Here is a 24,662-nt window from a genome sequence, read left to right on the forward strand (position 1 = left end):
ACTGAAATAATCGTTTTGGTCGCACTACAACCGCATTTTCAGAAGTTTTTTTCTTCTTCAATTCAATTCAATAAAAATAAATGTGTATTGTAATAATGTAATTGGAAACGGTGTAATTTCATTTATAATGGCTTCAACAGACTGACCTGAACTGACCTGATCAAAATAGGCCACCCGTGTTATTTTATAACACAAAATCGAAAAAAGTGACAAGATAGGTCTTTGAGTTTGCTTGAAAGTTTTGGGGCATGTAATAACCCGGGTTCCGAATCGCGGTTCTTTTAAGAGTCCAGTTCAATAGAACCGATTCGTGGAAATGAATCTGACATCTCGACTGTTTCCTCCACGCCGGTAGAGTGCGCGCCTGTTTATGTCATCGCACAGCGCCACTTTTTCTACGATGTCAGAGGCTGCACTGACAACAACGTGTGTTGTGAATGGATATGCCTTAAGTGAAAATTTACCTCATATAGAAAGGAATAAAAATACAACAAGGTAAGTGTGACTGATCGTTGTGTCTTAATAATATGAAAAACAGCGGTGTTTGCTGTGTACTGCATTTAGACATACACTGACTTGATTTTGTCATATAAAGACAGGCTGAAAATGAACGTTTACTTTCCATGTTTCCATGACTATATAGTCCTATAAATTATTCTCGTATTGAAATCAGTTATTTACTGGATAAAGAAGAAGTATTTTGACACAACCATGTCTTTTATTTATACCATGGCAATAACGTATTTTTAGACATACACCAATGCTATTTTCCCGAGTTACATTGTGAATACCATGCTACATGAATATAGTAAAATCACTTACCATGCTATACACTACCATTCAAAAGTTTGGATAGACTTTTTGTTAGTAAATGGAAGTGACCAACAAATCCCTAGTCTAGCCTAATCTGCCTAAAAAGCATCCCAAGATGTACTTTATGAAGTTGATACAACGTCTTTGCCACTCTGTTATGCTGATATGTTTCTTGTAATCAAATCAATCAGTAATATAAAAATTGCACAATTGTTTCAGTTTTCATCTTGTTGAAAGTATCCACCCAAAATGAGAAACCTAAGTCTGCTGCAGCGCTACAGATGTGTGGATCTTCCTATTCCGGGATCCCCGCAGTGTTTCTCCATCAGAAGCGAGGCAGGAACGATGCTGGTGGCCTCCGAACTTGCCATTACAGAGTACGACCCACGGACCGGAGAGGTATTTCTAGATTAAATTTAAGTTTACAATCCCATAGGGGTTTAAACCCCGGAAGACTGAGAGACCGATGGACTTGTGTCTAGTGTTAGGGGACAGTTTAGGACCCAAGACCAGTTGTGAAGAATGAAGACCAAGAGTCAGAAATTAATTAAAGAAAAATATTCTGAAGAATAGTTTGCAGTTTCATCAGCAGAAGCCAGCTTCAAGTCTCCCTCTACCAGCCCAGATTTTCATTCATACAATTTCTCAACGGTTATAACGGTTTTCAATGTCTAGCCATGTCATTACTGTAAGTTGAATGATTCTGATTGGCTAAGAAAAAATAGATAGTCACAGCAATTTTTCCACACATTGTCAGTTAATCAGATGTCCACTTGTAAACACTTTCTCCCCGGAATTAGGCACGTAGTGACCTTCCAGAACTGGAGCATGTGCCAGTGTGTCCAGAACAATAAGTTCACCCATCTCCTAGGATGCCCGTTATACACCTTTAATTCCTAACCTGTAACACAGAATACTAGCGCACATACACAGATACCCTCAAGTTTGCAGTTGATTGAGCTCCAGTTCTGACCAGAAAGTTCCCTAAAACATGGTGATAACATGTGCTTTCTCTCAGTAAGAGGTACAGACAGTTTTTACAATAATTCTTTAGTGTTTCAGTAAAATAAAATATGATATAAAATTAAGGACAAATCCATATTTAATCTCTGGAAGCTGGGCTAAGTGAGTATGCACTGTTACTGCACTCCTAGCATTTTAGGGGTGAGTGATGCCTCCAACATCCAAACACTTTACAACATGTTCAGGAGTGAAAACTATGATAGCAAAAGTGGTCCTCCTCATCTACTATCAAGTGTTTTGCGACACATCACACATCCCTAGGCCAGACCCTTAGTCACTCCTTAGAGACCAAATACTCACATTAGAGAACAAATATGCAGAAACAATACACAGTGGTTCTATTGACTAAGTGATATCATAACTGGAAATAATCATTAAGAATCATTATAATTATATTGGAGGATAAATATTGATTGATGCTTTGATTATACATTTTATTAGGATATATAGGTATGGAAGCATCAGTGGATTTCAGAATCCGCACCCTTCACTAGTACCAAATAGCTATTCATTAATCTTACTGTATAATATCCTTTCATAGGTTTATAAAGAGGTTTCATTGACGACAGATGAATATCTCCCAGATGATGGTAGTGGGCTTGTGGTGGGGATACAAGATCTGCCCGATCAGGAGTCGGTGTGTGTGGCCACTGCCAGTGGTGATGTCATTCTCTACAACCTCAACACCAGTCAGGTGATCATTCATTTGATCTAAATGCTCTTACATTTAAAGTGATTTTATAAAACCTATGTGCTTATCCTGTGCTTTATTAATTTCTCTCACACAGTTGGAGTGTGTTGGCAGTGTGGACAGTGGTCTAACTGGTATGACTTGGAGCCCAGACCAGGAGTTGGTGACTCTGACCACAGGTCTGAATCTCTAGCAATGTTATTTTAGAATAATTTATATATTATCTACAGCCATATATATTCTTTAGTTAACTATCTCCTGGTTTCAGACAAGGCTTAGCTAGTCCCAGACTAAAACGAATGTTTGAGCAGTTTTAACTGAATACAACTTGCACTGACATATCTTAAAATATGTCAGTTCCATTGTTTTGTCTCAAGATGCACACCAGAAATGTTTTTTATTTTATTTATCTAAGACATGTTATAAAAGCTACTTAAATGCCCTTATTGAACTAAGGCCTTATCCTGGCTTATTCTTAACCCTTTCTGTGAAACCAGGGCTTTCACCATATTTCTATATAAACCAGGTAGGTCTTTTTTTAAGTGCTATTTAATGACATTTCGTATTGTGTCTCGTATGGCATGACAGGTCAGGAGTCCATAATCATGATGACCAAGGACTTTGAGCCAATAACTGAGGTTGCAATCAATCAGGATGACTTTGGCGAAGGTATAGATAATAATAGTGCTTTCATGCAGGTGACTTATTGCATATGAGCTGATATAGTACCTGTTTGGTGATTTTTGCTTCTCTGCATCAGATAAGTTCATCACAGTTGGTTGGGGGAAGAAGGAGACTCAGTTTCATGGCTCTGAGGGCAAGCAAGCCGCCCAGCGGAAAGCAGCGGTATGTTTTTGTTCTGTTTTGTTCAGCAAGTATAAAACAGTGCGTCTTCTAACCTAGTTCTGATCCACTTTCACAGGAGGTGCAGCCTGCCCTGGCGTGGGACGACAGGAAGCCAAGGGTAACTTGGCGTGGCGATGGGCAGTTCTTTGCTGTCAGTGCTGTTTGTCCCAAGGCTGGTGAGGATTTCCCTTTTTACTGTTGTTGTTACATGGAAAGTTTGTGGCTGTTAAAGTATAGCTACATTTTTTGTTTCAGGGGCTCGAAAGGTTCGTATCTGGAACCGAGAATGTGTCCTGCAGGCCACCAGCGAGGTTGTTAATGGTCTGGAACATCCTCTCTGCTGGAAGTAAGATATTCTAAACGTCTTTACTTTTTAAATAATTTATGGAAAGTGAAAAGATGCCCTTTTCACAAATTTTACCTGTCATTTTGGTTTCTCTTTTAATATTAAATTGCTGTTAATTCTGAAGTGTATTGTTCTTGTAGACCCTCTGGCAGCCTGATTGCTTCCACACAGCGGCACCCTAACAAACACAGTGTGGTGTTTTTGGAAAAGAACGGACTGTTGCATGGAGATTTTACACTGCCTTTTGGAAAGGACCGGGTCATGGTAGATATTAATTATTTTTTTTAAGATTCAAGCTATAAATCAAGGGAAAATATTATAAAAATGGTTTGTGTTTTTCAGGTGAAGGAGCTGCTGTGGAACAGTGACTCTACTGTACTAGGTGTTTGGATGGAGGACTTAAAGCCTGGAGAAAACAACCATCCCAACACATACAGTAAGATGCAAATCAAACTGCTTTGCATATTCAGTGATGTAGTCAGTAATAATCAGTGCTGATTATGGCTGCATGATTAATCAAAATAAAACTGGAATCTCAATATGGCTTTGTGTGATTATCAAATCATTAAGGCAGATTTAATTAAATAATATATGTGCTGCATGTTTCAGAGTGTTTTTACATGTTCCTCATTAATATCCACCCGTGTTTTCAGTGTCTCACATCATCACTTTTGAGTCACTTTAACTTGCATTTTCCCAAACCAATTCCCATACTTGTAATACGAAGAGCTTATTAACAATAGAATCAGATACTATTATAATAAATTTAAATTTATGTCATTTAAATTTAACCTGTTTTTGTCTTACAATGAAATAGACTAGTTTTTTATATTATATTTCTTATTTTGTTTTTATTTTATATTTTTATATATTCAGAAATAATAATAATATTGGTTGTTGTTGTTATTATTATTTAGTTGTATTGTTTTATTATTATATTTGATGTATAATCACAAAATCTTTGGCTAAATTGTACCTCTTCCTTAAAGATTAGGCTTTGTATTAAACATCTGACCTATTTCTTTCACAGTTCAGCTGTGGACTGTTGGGAATTATCACTGGTATCTGAAGCAGAGTTTGCATTTCGGCAACGAGCCCCTCAGGGCTCCGGTGTGTGTGTGTTGGGATCCGGAGAAGCCCTTACGTCTTCACCTCCTGACTCGAGGATGGGCCAGCTATACCTACGACTGGGGCTGGAGCACTCAACGCAGCCATGGCAATGATTCCTATGACAACGCCAATGTGGCAGTGATTGATGGAGGTAGGCGTGCCGTGGTTGTCAAATTTTTGAATAATTGACAAAGCTCTGAAATGTTGTGAATAATGCACCATTTCTCATTTGTTTAGTAAATAAGGCATTTTAGTAACGTTGATGAGTGAAGTGTATGATTTCAGTGTTTAACTAACGTGTTTTGCAGATAAAATTCTGGTGACAACATTCCGCCAGTGTGTGATCCCTCCACCTATGTGTGCGTTTGAACTTCAGCTTCCTGTTCCTGTCAACTTGGTCACCTTCCATTCTCAAGCCCAGAGGACCAATGAGCTTGCAGCTCTCACAGCCGATGGGCATATTTATGTATACGGTGAAGGTGAGTAACATTCAAATTTGAAACAGCAATATCATGTTATGTAGGATTTCTCATTTGTGTTTCCTGTATTCAGGTGGTGGAGTTGAAAATGGAGGTGTACCCGGGGTTCTTGGCTTTAAAGTTATCTCAGCACCATTAGTCTTAAGAAAAACATACAGGTACAGGATGATTTTGAGTGTTACGGTGGATTCTGCGGAGGAAATGTTTCTCCCATCTTTAAGATGCCACTGAATAAGAAATACTTTTTTATTGTCTTTGATTTCTATGTAGCTGTAAAAGTAAAAAAAATGAAGAAAAAAAAAGTCTTGCCAAAGCTGCTTTTATTTGATTAAAAAAACATACAGAAACATATCATTTAAAATAACGAGTAATTTTAATTTTAATGCATTTTACACAATGTAATTATTCCTGTGACGCAAATTACTCCAGTCTTCACAGAAATTATTCTGATGATTTGATGCTCAAGATTTTTTTTTTATTATTACCAATTTTAAAAAAATATCTTTTTGTGAAAACATATGTTTTTTTTCTTCAGGTTTGTTTGATGAATAGAATGTTCAAAACTGTCACTTTTAATCAATTTAATGCATTCTTTTGTTAATAAAAGTATTTATTTCTTTAAAAAATGTGCTGATGACACTTGAATAGTAGCGCTCAATATATAGCATTTATTGCATAGTTGAATGCAGCTCTCATTAAAATGTTATACATTTTTTGGGACAAATTTAAGTGAAAGCCTTTCAGTCCAAAATATCAAATATATTTAATGCCTTTTCCTCTTTTCTCAGAGACAAATGGTTGTGTAGAGTTTTATGGTTGTTGTTTTTTTGTGCTAATTTCTTTTCTGCCATTTTCTCAGTCCGGCGAGCAGATTGATTGATCTCTACTCTGACATGTAGCCTGTATTCGGTGTACTGATGCAGATGTTTCTGCAGGGTCGCCATGGATCACGGGGAACCTCTGACGCTGCGTTTGCTGCTGTGGTTAAGGGAAGATTTGTTTTTGGCTGTGGCCCACGGAGGAAGCTTGACACGTCTGCTGAAACTCACCCCATCAGACAGTCAGGACCCCAAGGGCACACTGGAGATCAGGTACTGCTGCTAAAATAACTAACTCCGGTCTTGTTCACATTTGTATTCAGTGTAGCTCACACAGAGACAGACTGACCTAACAAGCATAGACATGAGCTCAGGGGCTGAGAATTGTTAAAACTTGTGAATTTTTTAAACTCTGCACTTTTTATAGTGTCTCCTTTTCTTAAGTTCTTGGGCTTGGTCATTTCTCAGGTCAGAGGTTCCGGTGGATGGTCATGTGATAAGCTTGTGCCACAGCCTCAGAAATGGCACTGTGGCCCTGCAACTTGAAGACGGACAGATGCGGAAACTTTGTATGGGTCAGTCAGTTCATTATTTATAACAGGAACTGGAATTGTCTACTACTTCAAGGGTTTTCAAACTGGTTTTTGGGGACCCCCAGGGGTCCTCAAAAAGGTTCTAAGGGGTCCCCAGAAAATTTCAGAGAATAAAAAACAACGCAAAAATGGATAAAGTCTACCAATTATATATATAATATATAACATTTCATTTCTAAATGTTTCTTACCTTTCTTGCTGTACTTTCCATTATTGTATATGTTTGCTTTGTACCTTTCTAGTGAATTGTTCTTACTATAGTCACCTTTATCTTGCTCACTGGGGTTCTTAACACAGTATGTTAAGAACCCCAGTGCTTAAATAAATAATTTTTGATTATTAAGTATAGCTGATTTAAGTTTGGAAACGATATGTTGTCTTTATAATGTCACAATTAATATTTATCTAACAGTGTAAATGTTTTTCATACATAAATATAGATGGATTTTAAGAAGGGTAACCTCATAAAAGGTTCATCATATTTGGGGGTCCTTTGCATAATAAAGTTTGAAAACCCCTGTACATTCACCAGAGGTCTTCAACCCTGCTCTGTGGGACCCAGCACTTATTTTTAAAGTAATTTAAAAATAAACAATTCAATGACACATATAAAGACTTTTAATGCTAGAATTTTCAATACAGACTCTTCAGAGCTCAGTCTAACAGAATGGAAGGATTCTACTGGCAACACCATCAACTTTCCCCGGCCTTGTGTTCAGACGGCACTATGTTCCCTCAGCAGAGAAGTAAATATATATATTCTCCAGACAGAACTAACTTTTCAGTCATGCTTTGCCCTTAAATTACAATGAATGCTTCATATGAATTTGTCTTTTAATAGGAATATTTAATAGGCCTCACTGAGAGATCACACCTCTACATCGGTGACTCACTGGTAGGTGTGAGAACCCCAAAAATGATAACAATAAATTTTTACTGTTAGTGAGAAAATCTTGGCTGTTATACTCATTAGGGTTTCTCTTCCACAGGTGGCTTCCAACATATCCTCGTTTGTAGTTTATGATGACTTCCTCCTGCTCACCACACACTCTCATATGTGCCACTGTCTCAACCTCAGCATGATCTCTGTTAAAGGTAAATAAGAACGCATCAAAGACAAAAAAAAAAAAAAAAATATATATATATATATATATATATATATATATAATATAAATGTACACTACTGTTCTAAGTTTGGTGTTGGTAAGATAAATATTATTATAGAAAGTAGAAAATGGAAAGTTTTTTTTCAAATATAAATGTTTTGTAGCATTGTAAATGTCTTTACTGTAATTTCTGATCAATTTAATGCATCTTTGCTGAATAGAAGTATTAAGTTCTTTAAAAAATCAAGCTGACCCCAAACTTTTGAACAGTGTTTTATGTAAATACAGGGATAAATAAATGTAAATATACACATATTATATTATTGGTGTCCCTGCATAGGTCTACAGTCAGCTCTGAGCGCAGATGCCAATCAGAATGATGAGACTGTAAGAAAGGTGGAAAGAGGCTCTCGTATCGTTTCCGTGGTTCCCCAGGACACCAGACTCATACTGCAGGTGAACAGAAAGTAATTTAGAATGATTTGTTTCTAAAAAAAAATGTATTTGGTTTCTGAGTGACACCAATGGATCAGAATGTCATAGATACTTTGTTGGGGAACTTTTAAGCAAGACATGAGAAGTTTATATAGCACATTTGCACACAATGGCATTTCAAAGGGCTTTACATGCAAAGGAAAGAATAATAAAAAGAGGATGCATAAAAGATTTACATCAAATGCATTAAAACTGTTAAAAATAAAATAAAAATGAAATATATATGTATTATTATGTATATGTATAATTATTATTATGTATATATAAAATAAAGTGCAATCAGAAATAGCACAGAGCTCATTCAGTAAATGCAAAAGTCTGGACTTGAACATGGCTAATGTTCAAAGATCAAATCTGCTCCGGAAGCTGGTTCCAGCTGCGGCTGGCATAATGAGCCCTTGGTATTTCCAGCTGATGTGATCCTAATGATCTGAGTGATCTGTTAGGTTTATATATTTAACCCTCTGTTGCTCTTAGGTCATTTCTGACCAAAAATCTTCTGTTTTAAAATTTTAAAAATCACAGCTTCCTCGGAATGTTATGAAACTTGGTGAATTTTTAGCATTAGGTATGTAAACACACACAAAAATTGGGGTCATGATTCGAGCATGCTAATTGGTCGTAAAAAAAAAGCAGCATTCATTGTCTTCGGTCATAAATAACTGACCATAGGAAATGAATGGGAAATCTGCAAAAACACAAAAATTCTCTGAATATTTGTGTGTACAATCTACAAATCGGCCACAAAACTGAAAAAAAAGTACACAGCAGTAAAGGGGTGACACTCTAAAACATCAAGAGTGTGATACTGACACATTCACTCACATACTCACACGCACACATACACACACACCTATGAAAAACTGAACCTATGAACCACATTTTGAATTTTTAAAAATCACAGCTTCATCTGAAATTTATAAAACTTGGTGACTTTTCTCGCATTAGATATGTAAACACATGATTTAGCACGATTTGGGCATGCTAAGTGGTCATAAAAATTACTTCCACTTCTAGTCAGAATATGAGTCTGAAACTGCTCCATTAGGCTGTGATTATGGGGCGTGTTTCAACCGAACCAGGAAAGACCACAATTGGATTGACCTACAACCAATCAGAGCAATGAAGCGACGTCAACAGAGCTCAACTGCACTTTGTTGCCAAGTCCGCGTTTTTTCGCCCGCGGATTGTTTTCTATGTCCGCGGGTTGACTATTATGTGATATATAGACCCATGAGTGCGAATTTTAGCAGGCAACCTTGCCAAAATAACACACATTTTACCCCCCAAACACCATTTTTTCCCCAGAGAACCCCCCGAGAAGCTATTGTTTAGGGATAGTAGTTGGCGGGTTTTGTTGTAAAAACATGGCAACCCTGTCTGCACACACGCTGAAATGAGGCTGGAATAAACGATCTTTGCCGGTGTTGTAAAAAAATAAAAGAATTTAATGATACACAGAGTACTTCCCCAACATGATCATCATTTCTGAGAGAAATTGTGAAGGTGAAGGCATATACAAACAAGCTCTCTGTTTAGGATTTGAACAAATATAACCCAAGCCCCTTTGATGACGTGCATGATTACGTTACTGTTGATCATCTGTCCGTCATCGTCTAAAGCCCGTCCTGATGATTTCATTGGTCTGAACAGTTTCTGTTCAGGGATAATTACTCCTCTATGGAGCAAGGCCAGACCGAACTGCCCGACCTAAAAATGTTGTGGGCGGGGCTAGGTTCGGCTGGCATCCAGGCTAATGAACCACATTTTGAATTATTAAAATCACATCTTTGTCAGAATGATATGAAACTTGGTGACTTTTCTAACATTAGGTAGTTAAACACACACAAAAATTGAGGGCATGATTCGAGCATGCTAAGTGGTTGTAAAAAAAATACTCCCACTTGTGCTCTTCGGTCAAAAATGTTCACCATAGGAAATTAATGGGAAATCTGCAAAAACACAAATTCACATTAAAAAAAATCACCATTTCTAAAAAATTAAAATATAAAAATAGTATTTGATATATTTTTAAATATATTTTTAAATCCATCTAAAACATTTTTTATTAAATGAAAGTGTTGAAAAGTGAACTAGGGAATTCACAAGCCCCTCCATAGAGACCTCTGGATTACACCCATGGTTGCATAATTTCTTAAATAATTCCAAAAGAGGGTGCTAATCTGTTTCAAATCAAATGTTTTTTTTTTAAGGCCTAGTCTCAATTTTAACATATATATATATATATATATATATATATATATATATATATATATATATATATATATATATATATATATATATATATATATATATATATATATATATATATATAATTTTAAATGGCAAAAATAGACAAAAAATATTGCATAAATATTAAAAAAAATATCATCAAATTATCTCAAAATACAAAATTAAAAAGAAAAAAATATTATTAAAGAAAAATAAATTGCATTGGTTTTACTGGGGTGAGGTAAGTTTAATTTTTAGGTGTCCGGTCACTTATGACCGGGAAGACAACCAAACAAACCAATGCAACCCCTAAACGAAGAGCACCAGAGGGTTGGTGAGCTTATGAATGTAATGTCATATAAACAGAGGCATTCAGATTAGTTTTGTTCAGAGTGTGCGCTGTCACTGAAATCTGCACTCTCATCAAAGCAGAGATGTGTGTGCGATGTGCATAGGAGATTAATTAATCATACAGTGATTGACTGTTTTTGTTCTATTTCAGCAGCGAAAATGGTTTTAAACAATCATCACAGCAGAACCATAGCGCATCTGATGTGACTGGCATTAAGTTGGCTTGATGTTGGACATTCAATATTCGTGAATTTAGGGAGCATATCTGAACTGAAGTTGCATAAGACATTTGTATACACTTTCTAACTTCAATAGCATTTGAAGATAATGTCTTGCAGTCATAGGCGTTGGAAGCAAAAAAATGTGTTGTTCTCTCTCAGAAAATTGTACTGGAGTAGATGATATTTACTTTAAATACAAATATACCACCTTGTTTACTAAACATCTGGTTGGGCCAGACAAAATAACAGAAATTATGAATTAGAGCAGCGATAGTGTAGAGTTAAAGGAAGTGTATGTAAGATTGTGGAAAACTGGTACTGCAGGTGTATCCCCCTCCCGCTGTCTCGAGGTTGCCAGATATTCTGCAGGATCAGCAGGAACGTTTGTAGCTGCAGCTGTGGTAACTAGCGCAGATCTGGCAGCTCGTGCCGACACCACTGACTTTGTGATTGGTCGATAGGTGGAGGGCGGAGCTTCAGGTCAAAACACAACATGTCAACATCAGTTGAGGGCTGCAACAACTTTTAAATGACAATATCCTGGTCAGACTACTGTTGTCAGTGATATAAGTATTTTAAATTAACATGATTTCTTAATGTCTAGTGACATATCAAGGTTATTTTATGAATAATTGAAATACATTTCTTACATACAGTTCCTTTAAGACGTATGACAAAAAGTTGACACATTGACCAGATGTTTGAATCTTGAAACTTTTTTTAGTTGTTTGACCCCTAACGTCAAGGTGTGCAACTTACAAATGCAATGAAATCTGTTTTTTTTTTTTTTTTTAACTGAAGAAAGTTTTGGTACATCCAACTGTTTACTTCATCAATGCATTTTTGTACAGGGAGTCAATGGGGCTGTAGTCATTACACAATAGGGCTTTAGTAGATCTGGGTGTTATCAGCATAGCTGTGGTAAGCAATTCATTTATTATCTTTTTAAGTGCTGTCTCTGTGATGCGATGCGATCCGAAACAAGATTGAAAATTGTCAAAGGATCCGTTTGAGCAGTAAGCAACCACCAAGAAACCACCATAGCAGCTACATAGAAACATGCTAAAATTATATCACCAAGAAATCATACTGCAGCATCCTGTTATTTGTGATGTCAAGTTTATCTGGGCAAGCACCATTGACATTTTCTCCAAAAAATTATTTTTTGTACTGTAAGAGGGGTTTTGGGTGGTTGAATGTTTTAGATATTAATTTCAGAATATTTGGTGGTGCATGTTTAAATATTTATTTGCTGTTGTTTTTTAGATGCCACGAGGGAACCTGGAAACCATCCATCATCGGGCTCTTGTACTTGCTCAGCTCAGAAAATGGCTTGATAGGTATTTTACATTTTAAAAAACTTAAACATTATTTAACAGACACTGTAAAATAAAAAAAGAATACTCATCTTTATATATATATATATATATATATATATATATATATATATATCAATAAAAAGTTTAATTGATATTGTATTAGTATTTTAAAATGTGAATATATTTATTTTACATAACAAAATAAAAACAGATATATTGTGAGCCTGGTTTGATTGAAACTGAATCATTTTAATGTGTTGTTTGTTTCAGTCTCAGATTTAAAGATGCTTTCGAGTGCATGAGGAAGTTGAGGATCAACCTCAACCTCATTTATGACCACAATCCCACTGTGAGTGACCTCACTCTGATGTAATTTCCTATTAGAGTAACATGTAATTGCATTCTTCTTACACCATCGATTGCATTTCCTTACTGACTTATTCTTGAAGGCAATTCTTTATGTAGACAGCAGCAGTCTACATATACAAATACTTTCAGAGAATAGTACTAAATGACTAACACCACTGTTGTCCACCTCCATCCCATGATTCCTCTCATAGGTGTTTCTTGACAACATTGAGATATTTCTGAAACAGATTGACTCCATCAACCACGTCAACCTGTTCCTCACTGAACTCAAGTAAGTCTTTAATGCAAAGGCACTGATTAAATATCTTTTGGCGTTGCTTTTTTTGTCATTATCTATTCATTTAAATATTTTGTCATTCTAAGAGAGGAAGACACCACCACAACAATGTACCCAAGTTCTTCATGTTCAGCATCCAGTACTGCTTCAGGTAAAGAAGGAAAGAAGGTGGACATTGTCTGTGATGCTTTCCGGTCTACGATGGAGACTCTCGACCCACAGAAGTCAGTTCCTCTGTTATAAATATTACATACAGTGCATCCGGAATGTATTTACAGTGCTTCACTTTTTCTGCATTTTATTATGTTACAGCCTTATTCCAAAATGGGTTAAATTCATATTTTTTTCCTCAGTTCTACAAACAATGCCCCATATTGACAACGTGAAAGAAGTTTGTTTGGATCTTTGCAAATTGATTTTTTTTTTTTTTAAGTATTCACAGCCTATGCTCAGTACTTTGTTGAATCGCCTTTGGCACCTATGACAGTCTCAAGTCTTTTTGAGTATGAGTCTACAAGCTTGGCACACCTATTTTGGGCAGTTTCTCCCGTTCTTCTTTGCAGGACCTCAAGCTCCATCAGGTTGGATGGGGAGCGTTGGTGGATAGCCATTTTTAGATCTCTCCAGGCAGAGTTCAATCGGGTTGAAGCCTGGGCTCCGGCAGGGCCACTAAAGGACAGTTGTCATGTAGCCACTTCTTTGTTATCTTAGCTGTGTGCTTTAGGGTCATTGTCATGTTGGAAGATGACCCTTCGTCCCAGTCTGAGGTCCAGAGTGCTCTGGAGCGGGTTTTCGTCAAAGATGTCTCTGTACATTGCTGCATTCATCTTTCTCTCAATCCTGACTAGTCTCCTAGTTCCTGCCGCTGAAAAACATCCCCACAGCATGATGCTGCCATCATAATGCTTTACTGTAGGGATAGTATTTGCCAGGTGATGAGCGGTGCCTTTCTCATGGTCTGAGCAAACTCCAGATGGGCTGTCATATGCCGTCTGGCCACTACCATACAGGCCTGATTGGTGTAGTGCTGCAGAGATGGTGGTTCTTCTGGAAGGTTCTCCTCTCTCCACAGAGAAACGCTGGAGCTCTGTCAGAGTGACCATCGAAGAACTCCCTGGTCACCTCCCTGACTAAGGCCCTTCTTTCCCAATCGCTCCGTTTGGCCGGGCGGCCAGCTCTAGGAACAGTCCTGGTGGTTCCAAACTTTTTCCATTAATAGATGATGGAACCACTGTGCTCATTGGGACCTTCAATGCTGCAGATTTTTTTGTACCCTTCCCCAGATCTGTGCCTCAATACAATCCTGTCTCGCAGGTCTACAAACAATTCCTTGGACTTCATAGCTTGGTTTGTGCTCTGATATGCACCGTTAACTGTGGGACAGTATGTAGACAGACAGGTGTGTGCCTTTTTAAATCATGTCGAAACAACTGAATTTCCCACAGATTGACTCCAATCAAGTTGTAGAAACATCTCAAGGATGAACTGTGGAAACAGTATGCAGTATGCACCTGAGCTAAATTTGAGTGCCATTACAAAGGCTGTGAAACTTATGTACATAAGTTTTTTTTTAATTCTTTTTTTTTATGTTTAATAAATTACATGCTATAATAAAGATTTCAAACAAACTTCTTTTAAATTGTCATTATGGGGTATTGTTTGTAGAATTGAGGAAAAAATGTATTTAATAAAAAGTTTTGGAATAAGGCTGTCACATAACAAAATGTGGAAAAAATTAAGCGCTGTGAATACTTTCCAGATGCACAGTATGTTTTGATAAATTTTAGGAAGTATTGTTTAGCCCTTGCACTTCCTTTTTTGATTATAAATACAATTAGATTACTTTACACACACAGTGTACGCAAGCCCTGTTCTTCCTTCTCTAAGATGCTTTCATCTATACACAGATATTGTTTATGTATTCTTACATCACATGTGAGAAAATCTACACCAGAACTGAAAATCGCTTTACAGAAGGTCCATGAGTTACGAGGTGAGCCTCAGTTCACTCAAGCCCAGTAAACAAAACTTTTTTTTATTTTTTGTGTCTGTTTTATTATGTGTCTGTTACATCTTTTGCCTTTGCGCTTAGTGAACCCACCCAGCGGCTCCAACAGCGTGAGTGCAGAGGAAGCTCTGAAGTACCTTCTCTTCCTTGTCAATGTAAATGAGCTGTATGAGCATTCTCTCGGCACCTACGATTTTGACCTAGTGCTAATGGTGGCCGAAAAATCTCAAAAGGTCAGTAAGAAGATTCCCACTCTGATGTATCTCAGCTGTAGGTGTATTTTTATTTTAAATATTGTTATATTTTTATTAAATGTGACCCTGGACCACAAAAACAGTCATAAGGGTCAATTATTTTTATAACTGAGATGTATACATCATGGGATTTCCATTGATGCACGGTTTATGATAGGATAATATTTTGCAGATCGCAGTTGATTCGTGATCACGATCCACAGTTCGGAACGCATGTTTTTCAACAAAAGTCTCCTCCCCTTTTTTTCTGTTCCGAAAAATCATCCGATCCGTGACACGTGATCCATGATGTGATCCGAACCGTGAGTTTTGTGATCCGTTACACCACTAAATCTGAGTGTGTGAAAAAACGTGGATATTGAGAAAATCGCCTTTTTAAAGGGATAGTTCACCCATATGAAAATTGTCATAATTTACTCACCCTCAAGTTGTTCCAAAACCTGAATTAAAGTTGTCCAAATGAAGTCCATAGCAATCCATATTACTACTACTAATATTTTTTTTAGATATTTATGGTAGGAAATTTACAAAATATATTTATGGAACATGATCTTTACTTGATATCCTAATGATTTTTGGCATAAAAGAAAAATCGATAATTTTGACCCATACAATATATTGTTGACTTTTGCCAAAAATATACCCGTGTGACTTATGACTGGTTTTGTTGTCCAGGGTCACATAACATTAAATGTTTTATTTATCGTTAATTACTAAATAATGATAATAATTAATAAAATTCACCTTTTCATAAATAAGCAGCCATTTCAAATATTTGTATTACTACATTACATTATTTAGTATTATAAAAAATACATTTTGTAAATACACAATGAATACAATTCATTATTTGATATTTATATTATGTTATAATATATTATAATAACACAATGAATACAATTAACCTTTTCACGTAGGGTATATATAAGCAGCCATTTTAATTATTAGTATTACTATATTATGTTACAGATTATAGGAACCCATTTCACATATGATATTTATATTACATATGAGAAAAGAACAAATACAAATCTATAAACATAATGAAAATTAAAAAAGTAATATATACACCGTTCAGGCATAACTCAGATCAGACACCTTCCTAATATTGTGTTGGTCCCCTTTTTGCTGCCAAAACAGCCCTGACCTGTTAAGGCTAGGACTCAACTAGACCCCTGAAGGTGTGCTGTGGTATCTGGCACCAACACATTAAAAATATAAATGGGGCATTAGCTGACGTAACACTACTGCAGGCGCTTCCAGCATAAACAGCTTTTTTGGTAATGAGGTTGATCTGGTTTTAGCAACTTCTGTTGTAGATGCTGTTTTTGCAGTGGTTTATAGGCTTCTTCTCAAACATGTAGGACCCTAAAGAGTACTTGCCGTTCCTGAACATGCTGAAAACCCTGGAGCCAAACTACCAGCGCTACACCATCGATAAACACCTCAAGAGATACAGGAAGGCCTTACATCACCTCAGCAAGTGTGGTAAGGGCCTTGTAGGACATCACAAGTGAATACAACAGCAAATATCCTCTTTTGTCTCAATGTTCATTTCTCTTGCTCTTCCTCGTGTTTTCCAGGAGAAGAACACTTCACAGAGTTGTTAAACTTGGTGAAAGATCAGAAACTGTACAGCGATGCTCTTGAGCTCTATCCTTCAGACAGTGAGCAATACAAGGCAAGTTTTATAGATGGGCCATATTTTTATATTTGGAACATTTTGTTTTTCCCTGAAGTCCATTAGTCAAGGTTTGTCCCACCAATACCATGGTCCGTCTAAATAAGTGTTATCAAAAATATTGATATTTCGATATGTATTGATACTGAAATTTCTGAAACCGCTCCAATAATCCTTTTCTACAGTACCCACACACCAAATACCAGCGGCACATTCTCACTCTCTCTTCTCACACACCGCTTCCTCTCACTCACTCGTCTCATTCACTCCATTTAAAAAGTGCTTGTATTGTGCATAATTTTAGTCATTTTACGAAAGTTTGGCTCTCAAACCAAAAGCGCGCACATCCCTGATCTATATAAGTGGTGCTCTCATAAAGCCGCCTCAAGCTTGCGAGTACCAAATTGTCTTCTTTTTCATGGCTTAATGCGCTTAAACTGTCAAATACACACAAAATTATGTCAGAATACCTAAACGCAGTCAGTTAGAATGTAAATCTCTCAGTATATTGGATCCATGCATAAGCTCTTAAAGTGACAGCAGCCTAATATTCCTGCTGCTTTCTGTCATGTTAATTAGAGAACAAAAGACTAAGAGAAAATCGCTCGCTGCTATTGACTGAATAACTTTTGTGACTTTATTTGGAAGCATTAATCTGTATATTTTTATTGTAAAAATTAGATGGTGTTATTTTACATTTGATTTAATTTCTGTAGTATTTCTTACCCAAATACTGTTAGACCCATCATTTCATTTGTCTCTTTATTGTATTTTATTGTTGTTGTTGTTTGCTGTTTGTTATATTACTATTTATTTACTTGTCTTTTTTTTCTAAATCTATTTCAACAATTTAAATTGTTGCGAAAATGACCCAAACTATCAAAATATTGAGATAATAAATTATCTGTATGATGGTATATATTGCAGTTTTCCCTGTGGTATTGAAAGGGGTATTGAATATTGATATTTTTCAAGGTATCGTTTCAAAGTTTGAAATTCCAGCACTAGCACTAGATAATGATAATGCTAGTCTGAATACTCAATTCTGATGGCTGGAAAGTATGTGATGAAACAGTTTAATGCACAGGTAGTTCCAAGTCAGTTTAATCACCATGCTGCTTTCAATGAAACACACACGCACATGTGCGCACACACCACACACACATCACTCACACACAGAGATCAGAGAGCGCACTGAGTACATACAGAAACCCCTTGACTTTTATTACTCAATTAACTTTAAAATGATGGCATGATCTTGACCCTTGACCCCTGTGATGTCATCAGACCCTGAGCGTGGCCTATGCAGAGCATCTGGTTGAGCAGCAGCATGCGGAGCAGGCAGGACTGTTGCTATGGAGATGTGGAGAGACGGCCCGTGCCCTGCAGGCCTTCGTCAGCTGCACAAGCTGGAGACATGCCCTCGCCGTGGCAACACACATCCCGCTGCCACCTGAACAACTCTCACTACTCGCCCGAGACCTGGCAGGTAGTCATTTCTGTTACGTGTCCATGTTTCCTACTGAGATTAATGAATATCCGTAAGCCATCTTGTATGTCTGATGTCTTCAGAGAAACTTCTGGAGGCCAGAAGGCACACAGAAGCCGCCGTGTGTTTGGAGCAGTATGCTAAGGTACGCTGTATACTTTAGAGGCATTATTGTTCTGTTCTCCTCTGCTTCAAAAAGACTCCAAGAATGCTGTCTGCTGTGCGCTAATGTCTGTGTGTTGTCAGGACTGTGAGGAGGCGATATCCGCTCTGATACAGGGAGCTGCATGGGAAGAAGCGCTGAGATTGGTGAGCCTGTTCTTTTACAAGGTTATAATATTTAAAGGGGGGGTAACAGGCACAGTTTCAGCCAATCTCATATTAATCTTGAGTACCTACAGAGTAGTATTGCATCCTTCATATTCAGAATTCTGACTTTATTTCTCAGTCAGAATTGTGACTTTATATCACGCAATTGCAAGTTTATATCTCAGAATTCTGACTTTATAACTCGCAATTGTGAGGAAAAAAACGTCAGAATTGTGACTATAACTCGCAATTGTGAGAAAAATGTAAAGTAAAAAATGTATTTAGTGGCAGAAACGGGCTTCCATAAGAATGAGACATAATAGAATAGATATCAATAGATGAATCATGTTACACTGAGTAATGATGCTGAAAAGTCAGCTTTGCATCACAGAAATACATTATTGATATTCAAATATATTCAAATAGAAAACATTTTAAATTGGAATTTAAATTTCTATTTTATCAAATAAATGCAACCTTAGACTAAGACTTTAAAAAACATTTCAAAAATCTTATTGACCTTACTGCTCATATATCTTTTAACAGTAGTGTCTGTGTGTACTTTTAAACTTTTCAACATTTCTTTTCTATTTCAGATTTATTTGTACAACAGACAGGATATCATCGAGACAAATCTGAAGTCTGCTCTTTTAGATGGTAAACCATCATATTTTTATTTGTCTTGGCGTTGACCTGTGTATTGTATTTTGTGCTGCATCTGAACTGCGCTCTTTGTTGCCTTTAGTTTACAGTAATCAAAAGTCCTTCCTGGAGTCCCAGAAGGCTTTGTTCATTCGCCACAAAAACCGTCTTGCTGTGGTCCGAGAACTTAAAGCCAAGGCCAGGCTTGACTTATTTGGTAAACAGGAAGTTTTAATCATATCCATTTATATCATGTTTTGGATGCATCCTTAAGAAAAAAAAAACATTACAGAATAATTATAATAAAGAGCTTTGATGTTAGTGTACTTATATGTTGATATATTCCTCAATCACATTAAATGTTCATCAGTTCACTTGGTTTTAAAATATTTCCTTTTGCTTACTGACAGTCTCTTCCTGTTCTATTGCAGATGAGGATGGTGCTGACTGTGCAGATGCTGAACTCTACTCTGAGGCCAGCAGTGTTCTGACCGGCAGCCATCTTGGCTCAAAATACTCCCGCAGCAACTCTCGCATTTCATCGTGAGTGACATCACTGCAACCACGAATACAGAAACACTGCACTCACTTAAATCAGTGGTGTCAAACTCGGCTCCTGGAGGGCCAATGCCAGCAGAGTTTATCTCCAAAATTAATTAATGAAACATGTACCAGTTAATCAAGGTCTTCAGGTTTACTAGAAAATTCCAGTCTGGTGAGTTAGAGCTGGTTGGAGATCAAATCTGCAGGACAGAGGCCCTTCAGGAGCTGAGTTTGAGAGCACTCATTGAAATGTTTCAGTGTCTCATGACTTGTCAGCAGCTCAAATATCAAGCCAAGTCTGATGTAGAGATTGAAATTTGTCTGCAGGAGGTCGTCCAAGAATCGTAGGAAAGCAGAGGGAAAGAAACACAGTCTGAAGGAGGGAAGCCCATTTGAGGACATTGCCCTCCTGAATGCACTTACTCAAATCATCACCATTGTTGATAAGATGAGAGGTGAGCTGAAGACACGACAGACTGAAAAAAAACACCAAATGGAAGTAAAAAACAAACAAAAGTGTTGTCAAATATATAAAAACATGTCAATTGCCAGTTAACTGGGAACATTTTTATGAATTCTAACAATGCAATGTTGTGCAAACATGAATGTAAACGAACGGGAACGACGCCCTGGACTTTTCATCACATGCATGCCAATTTAAATATTCAAGCACAAGATGACACCAAAGGGAACTCAATTACTCACGCGCAGTGTGGGGACAGTACTAATGTTAATCAAACAACAACGGACTTCCATTTATAGTTATTTTACATTTGATTGCTTAAATTTAAATTTATGGGTAATTCTTTATGCAGCATTGTCAATGTTTTGTTGTTTAGCATCATATAGTTTCTCTTCAGCAGGTGCCTTAGAGGGTTTCAACAAAGAAAGGGAAGAAGACTGGTATACAAAAATTAATCTCAGTTTATTATCACTACTGGTATGATTAAAATACTGAAGGTTGGCAAACACTGTTCAGAGGCACACAAATGGCCAACAGCAAGGCTTCTCTATCATTCAAACACACAGTGCATTAAATACCTCAATCTCAGTTAGCACAGCACCCCCAATAGGGACATACTATACACAGCAAGCTCAAAACCCGTGTGACAGCACACTAAATCAAGGCTGAAGACTGGGAGTGGGCCAGTGCTGCACAGTTATAATGTTTGTCAAACTACTCAAATGAAAAGAACAAAAAGGAAAGAACAAAACAAATAAACAAAATGTACAATAAACCTTTGAGGTACAATATAGTTGATACAATTACAATACAAGGGGGAAAAGCGGCAATTGCACCCAGAAGCAGTTTCTGCAACAAATCACAAACACACCGTAAGTACACATAGCATAAAACCAACTGGACAAGGTTCTTCTTATTTGTATTGTCCTTCTCTGGGTTACAAAATAGTGTTTCATAAAAAATATCACCATTACACATACCACACAAAATAAATATATAGAATCTATTTTTACCCACAGAAATGATTCAACACGTTTAAGCAAGAACACCACAAATCAGTGTCCCACATTTTTAAACTACATCATTATATAATTACATCAATGCATAGCTACCTTGCTCTACGGATGCCCGCTCTTAATTGCATTTCCTACTGGTGCTCTGCTCGTCTACTAACTCTCCCGTTTGAGACCATTAAGGCTGAGAATGAGAAAAACAGCTCTTAAGGTGTGTCCTCGGTTGCCTATGGGGGTATTGTTGCTTTATTCCAAACAAATATATTGTTATTCACCAATAAATGTAATCTGTAAAAATGTAAACAAATAGGAGTTTCACAAAAATGATTTAGATTCACAAATAAATACAATGACATTTGAGAATAACAAAAAAAATCCACACATATATTTTTATGTCAAACACACAACTTCGCTTTGCGTAAGTAGCATTCATTTGTGAATCACTTCCTGTGCATTTGTTGATGGCTTCCTCTGCATTTGTGGATCTCTTTTTGCACATTTGTAACTCGCATGGATTTTTAAACGTTTCTAGCGTCTAGACTCACACAAATAGGTATACACCACCACCCACCGTCTACTTAAGCCAATCAAATAACGGCAATATTGTGCTGACCAATTGTAGCACGTTCTCGCTCCAACCAATCACGTTATGGCCAGTGTCGCTGAAAAACAGAGTTACGACCACTGATCTATATAATCAGATGACGGCAGTATTGTGCTGACCTGACCAGAGTCATAGAGCTCTCAATAGTTCCACACAACTCTGCTCTGTCGATCTGTTTATGTATAGTACCCGAGTAGGAAACTACGCAACAGCAGTCGGCCTACAACTAAGTCCTATGTAGGCTAGCTATACCTACTCTCTTCCTACAGAGGGTGTCTAGCTCTCCACACAAACACTTCATCCGGTCACATTTACAATAAAGTTCATTAATTAACATGAACTGCACTTATAAAGCATTTCTTTATCTTTTTATTTTATTTTAACATTCACTAATACTTTATTAAAATCTTGTTAACATTAGGTAATGCACCGTGATAAAACCCATGAACAGCTCATCTTTCACTAACGTTAACAAAGAATAACAAATACAGTAACAAGTGTATGCCTCATGGTTAGTTCATGCTAGTTAATACATTAAAAGAACTGTTTATTTCATGTGTATATTTGTTTAAATACTGTATTTGTGCTGTGGTGTTGAAATTGGAAGAGAATTGTGAATTTTCACTGGTATGTAAAATGTTGGTGCCATGGCCAGTTAAAAATATTTATGGCCAGTACATTTTTAAGTGACCCCTAAAGGTTAGTTTTAGGCCCTGTATATATCAACAAATGTATGGATAAGTTTAATGCTACATTTAGCAGTTTGACTCAATGTAACTTAAAATCTGTGCAGAATTGACATGAATATAATGATTTTGATTATTGAGCTGTATTCTGTATGTTTGTGTACATGTGATTCACACTGATGATTGTTGTTGTCTGACCCTGCAGAGGAAGTTCACAGCCTGCTGAAAGCTCTGGTGCTCTTCCAGTTTGACGGTCGTGCCAGCAGCCTGCAGAGAGAGTACAGTGACCTGCTGCAGCTCATGGACACGGCCATTCCAGAGATCTGGAGCGAGAACCTGCAGCAGGGCCAAACTCCAGTGAGTCGCATTAACAGCTTAGCTCAGAGTTAGTTTTTCAGGTTATTGAAACTTTTATTTTATTAGGAACTAGAAGTTATTGGAATATTCTGAGTCTTTTTCTTTTTTTTAAAATCCATTTAGTATGTTGGCTACTTAGTTTTACATCCTCATGTCTTTTCTCTCTGGCCTCTTATGTTTTATGCTTGAAAGAATCCTTTTTTTGACTGTTGTTAAATTTATTAATTAAATGTTAGCAGTGACTAGATAATCTCATACCATGTGAAAAGTAACTAGAAGCATTATTTTAAAAGCATAAAGTATGTACATTAAAAGACTTGTGAATCATGGATCTTCTCTCTCCAGCTCACGGGGCCTAACTCAACAGCCAATAGCATTATGGCATCATTTCAGCAACAGGGACCCACTGCGCCTCAGCAAGGTAAACATTCAGTGAGGATTTTTCATTTATGTGATGTTTTAAATCTACAATGATCCTTTTCACTCCTCAGACGCTGAAGCTCGGACTGTTCCCAAGATGAGAAACGCCATCAAGTGGAAACTCAGCATTCTCAAATAGTTTGCATGTAAAACGTTTACATTATTCTATGGTATATTATGGATGAATTAAAGATTTTAAAATGTTTTTGTATGTAGTTATTTCCAAAGCAGTATAGTGTAGATTTTTATTTTAATTAAGATAACTGTTTTTTTAATGTAATAAATTCCAAAATCCAAACTAACCAATGTTACTCTTTGTCTGGTAAATTCAATTTGATCAGTTTGTGTGTATGGGTGGGAAAAATAACACTAACTTCTGTTATTAATATTTCTGTAATGTTGAATTGCTATAATTACCTATTTTTATACTGGTCTTCCTTCATAGCACTTTTTACTAAAAATTTTACTAAACAAATTTTACTAAAATTATGAAATATTGAAATTGCTTTCACGTTATTTCCAAAAAATAAATTGGGCTGGATTAACACTACGTCATTCTTAAGTTATACCTTAAGGTATACCTTAACGTTAATATGGGTTTCCCGAAACAATCTTAGTTAAGAATACCTTCTTTAAATCCTTACCTTCTTTCGTACGGTTGGTCTGGACCACTCTTAGCTATACCTTATCACTATTAACAGTTGATTCCACTAGTGGCCACCACTGTGCAAAAAGCTTCTTTACATGTCAGACTATAAGAATATAATTCTGAAGTTGTAATATACACCCAGTGTTTAATTAGGCTAGTTGAATAGTTTTTTTTTATACGCAAGGAATAAAATTGTCATAAAAAAATTTTCATTACACTAATGGTTGTTAGCTTTTTAATTATATTATCCAAAGGTACATCAGCTGGCAACCCATCAAACAGGAAAGGCTTAGGAGCCTATTCAAAGGGAATGATTGTGGAGGGGAGTTAGGTCAAACTATGGCAGCGAGACAGCGAATAGTTGTGCTAAATCCAAGACGGTGCCGCCCGCAGAGCCATTTAGTGTATGTGCACTATTTCACATGTGAAAACTTTAGTCCCCTGCCTACCATGTC

General features: G+C 36.8%; 1 protein-coding gene across 1 annotated transcript; it reads left to right on the top strand.

Moving 5' to 3' along the window:
• Positions 1 to 356: 356 nt before the first annotated feature.
• elp1 (elongator acetyltransferase complex subunit 1) lies at positions 357 to 23,763 on the top strand. The gene is made up of 37 exons (XM_067457112.1): positions 357 to 495; positions 1,033 to 1,212; positions 2,378 to 2,530; positions 2,625 to 2,706; positions 3,116 to 3,196; positions 3,288 to 3,373; positions 3,450 to 3,549; positions 3,629 to 3,719; positions 3,860 to 3,983; positions 4,062 to 4,155; positions 4,750 to 4,980; positions 5,138 to 5,308; positions 5,382 to 5,466; positions 6,244 to 6,399; positions 6,595 to 6,701; positions 7,362 to 7,465; positions 7,561 to 7,614; positions 7,709 to 7,814; positions 8,166 to 8,281; positions 12,391 to 12,464; positions 12,714 to 12,792; positions 13,004 to 13,083; positions 13,176 to 13,313; positions 14,997 to 15,082; positions 15,182 to 15,330; positions 16,716 to 16,839; positions 16,935 to 17,032; positions 18,320 to 18,521; positions 18,605 to 18,666; positions 18,768 to 18,830; positions 19,427 to 19,487; positions 19,576 to 19,689; positions 19,904 to 20,015; positions 20,343 to 20,470; positions 22,987 to 23,138; positions 23,484 to 23,559; positions 23,630 to 23,763. Exons 2-37 carry the CDS (start codon positions 1,063 to 1,065, stop codon positions 23,695 to 23,697), a joined length of 3,957 nt encoding a protein of 1,318 aa, XP_067313213.1. The 5' UTR covers positions 357 to 495; positions 1,033 to 1,062; the 3' UTR covers positions 23,698 to 23,763.
• The last annotated feature ends 899 nt before the right edge of the window (positions 23,764 to 24,662 follow it).

Source organism: Pseudorasbora parva, chromosome 11 (genome assembly GCF_024679245.1).
Source record: "Pseudorasbora parva isolate DD20220531a chromosome 11, ASM2467924v1, whole genome shotgun sequence".
NCBI lineage: Eukaryota > Metazoa > Chordata > Actinopteri > Cypriniformes > Gobionidae > Pseudorasbora > Pseudorasbora parva.

Coding starts and splice junctions, on each gene's coding strand:
- elp1 (XM_067457112.1), top strand. CDS start 1,063: ATGAGAAACCTAAGTCTGCTGCAGCGCTACAGATGTGTGGATCTTCCT. Junction 7,466..7,560: donor TATGTTCCCTCAGCAGAGAA/GTAAATATATAT, acceptor GTCTTTTAATAG/GAATATTTAATAGGCCTCAC. Junction 12,465..12,713: donor CTCAGAAAATGGCTTGATAG/GTATTTTACATT, acceptor TGTTTGTTTCAG/TCTCAGATTTAAAGATGCTT.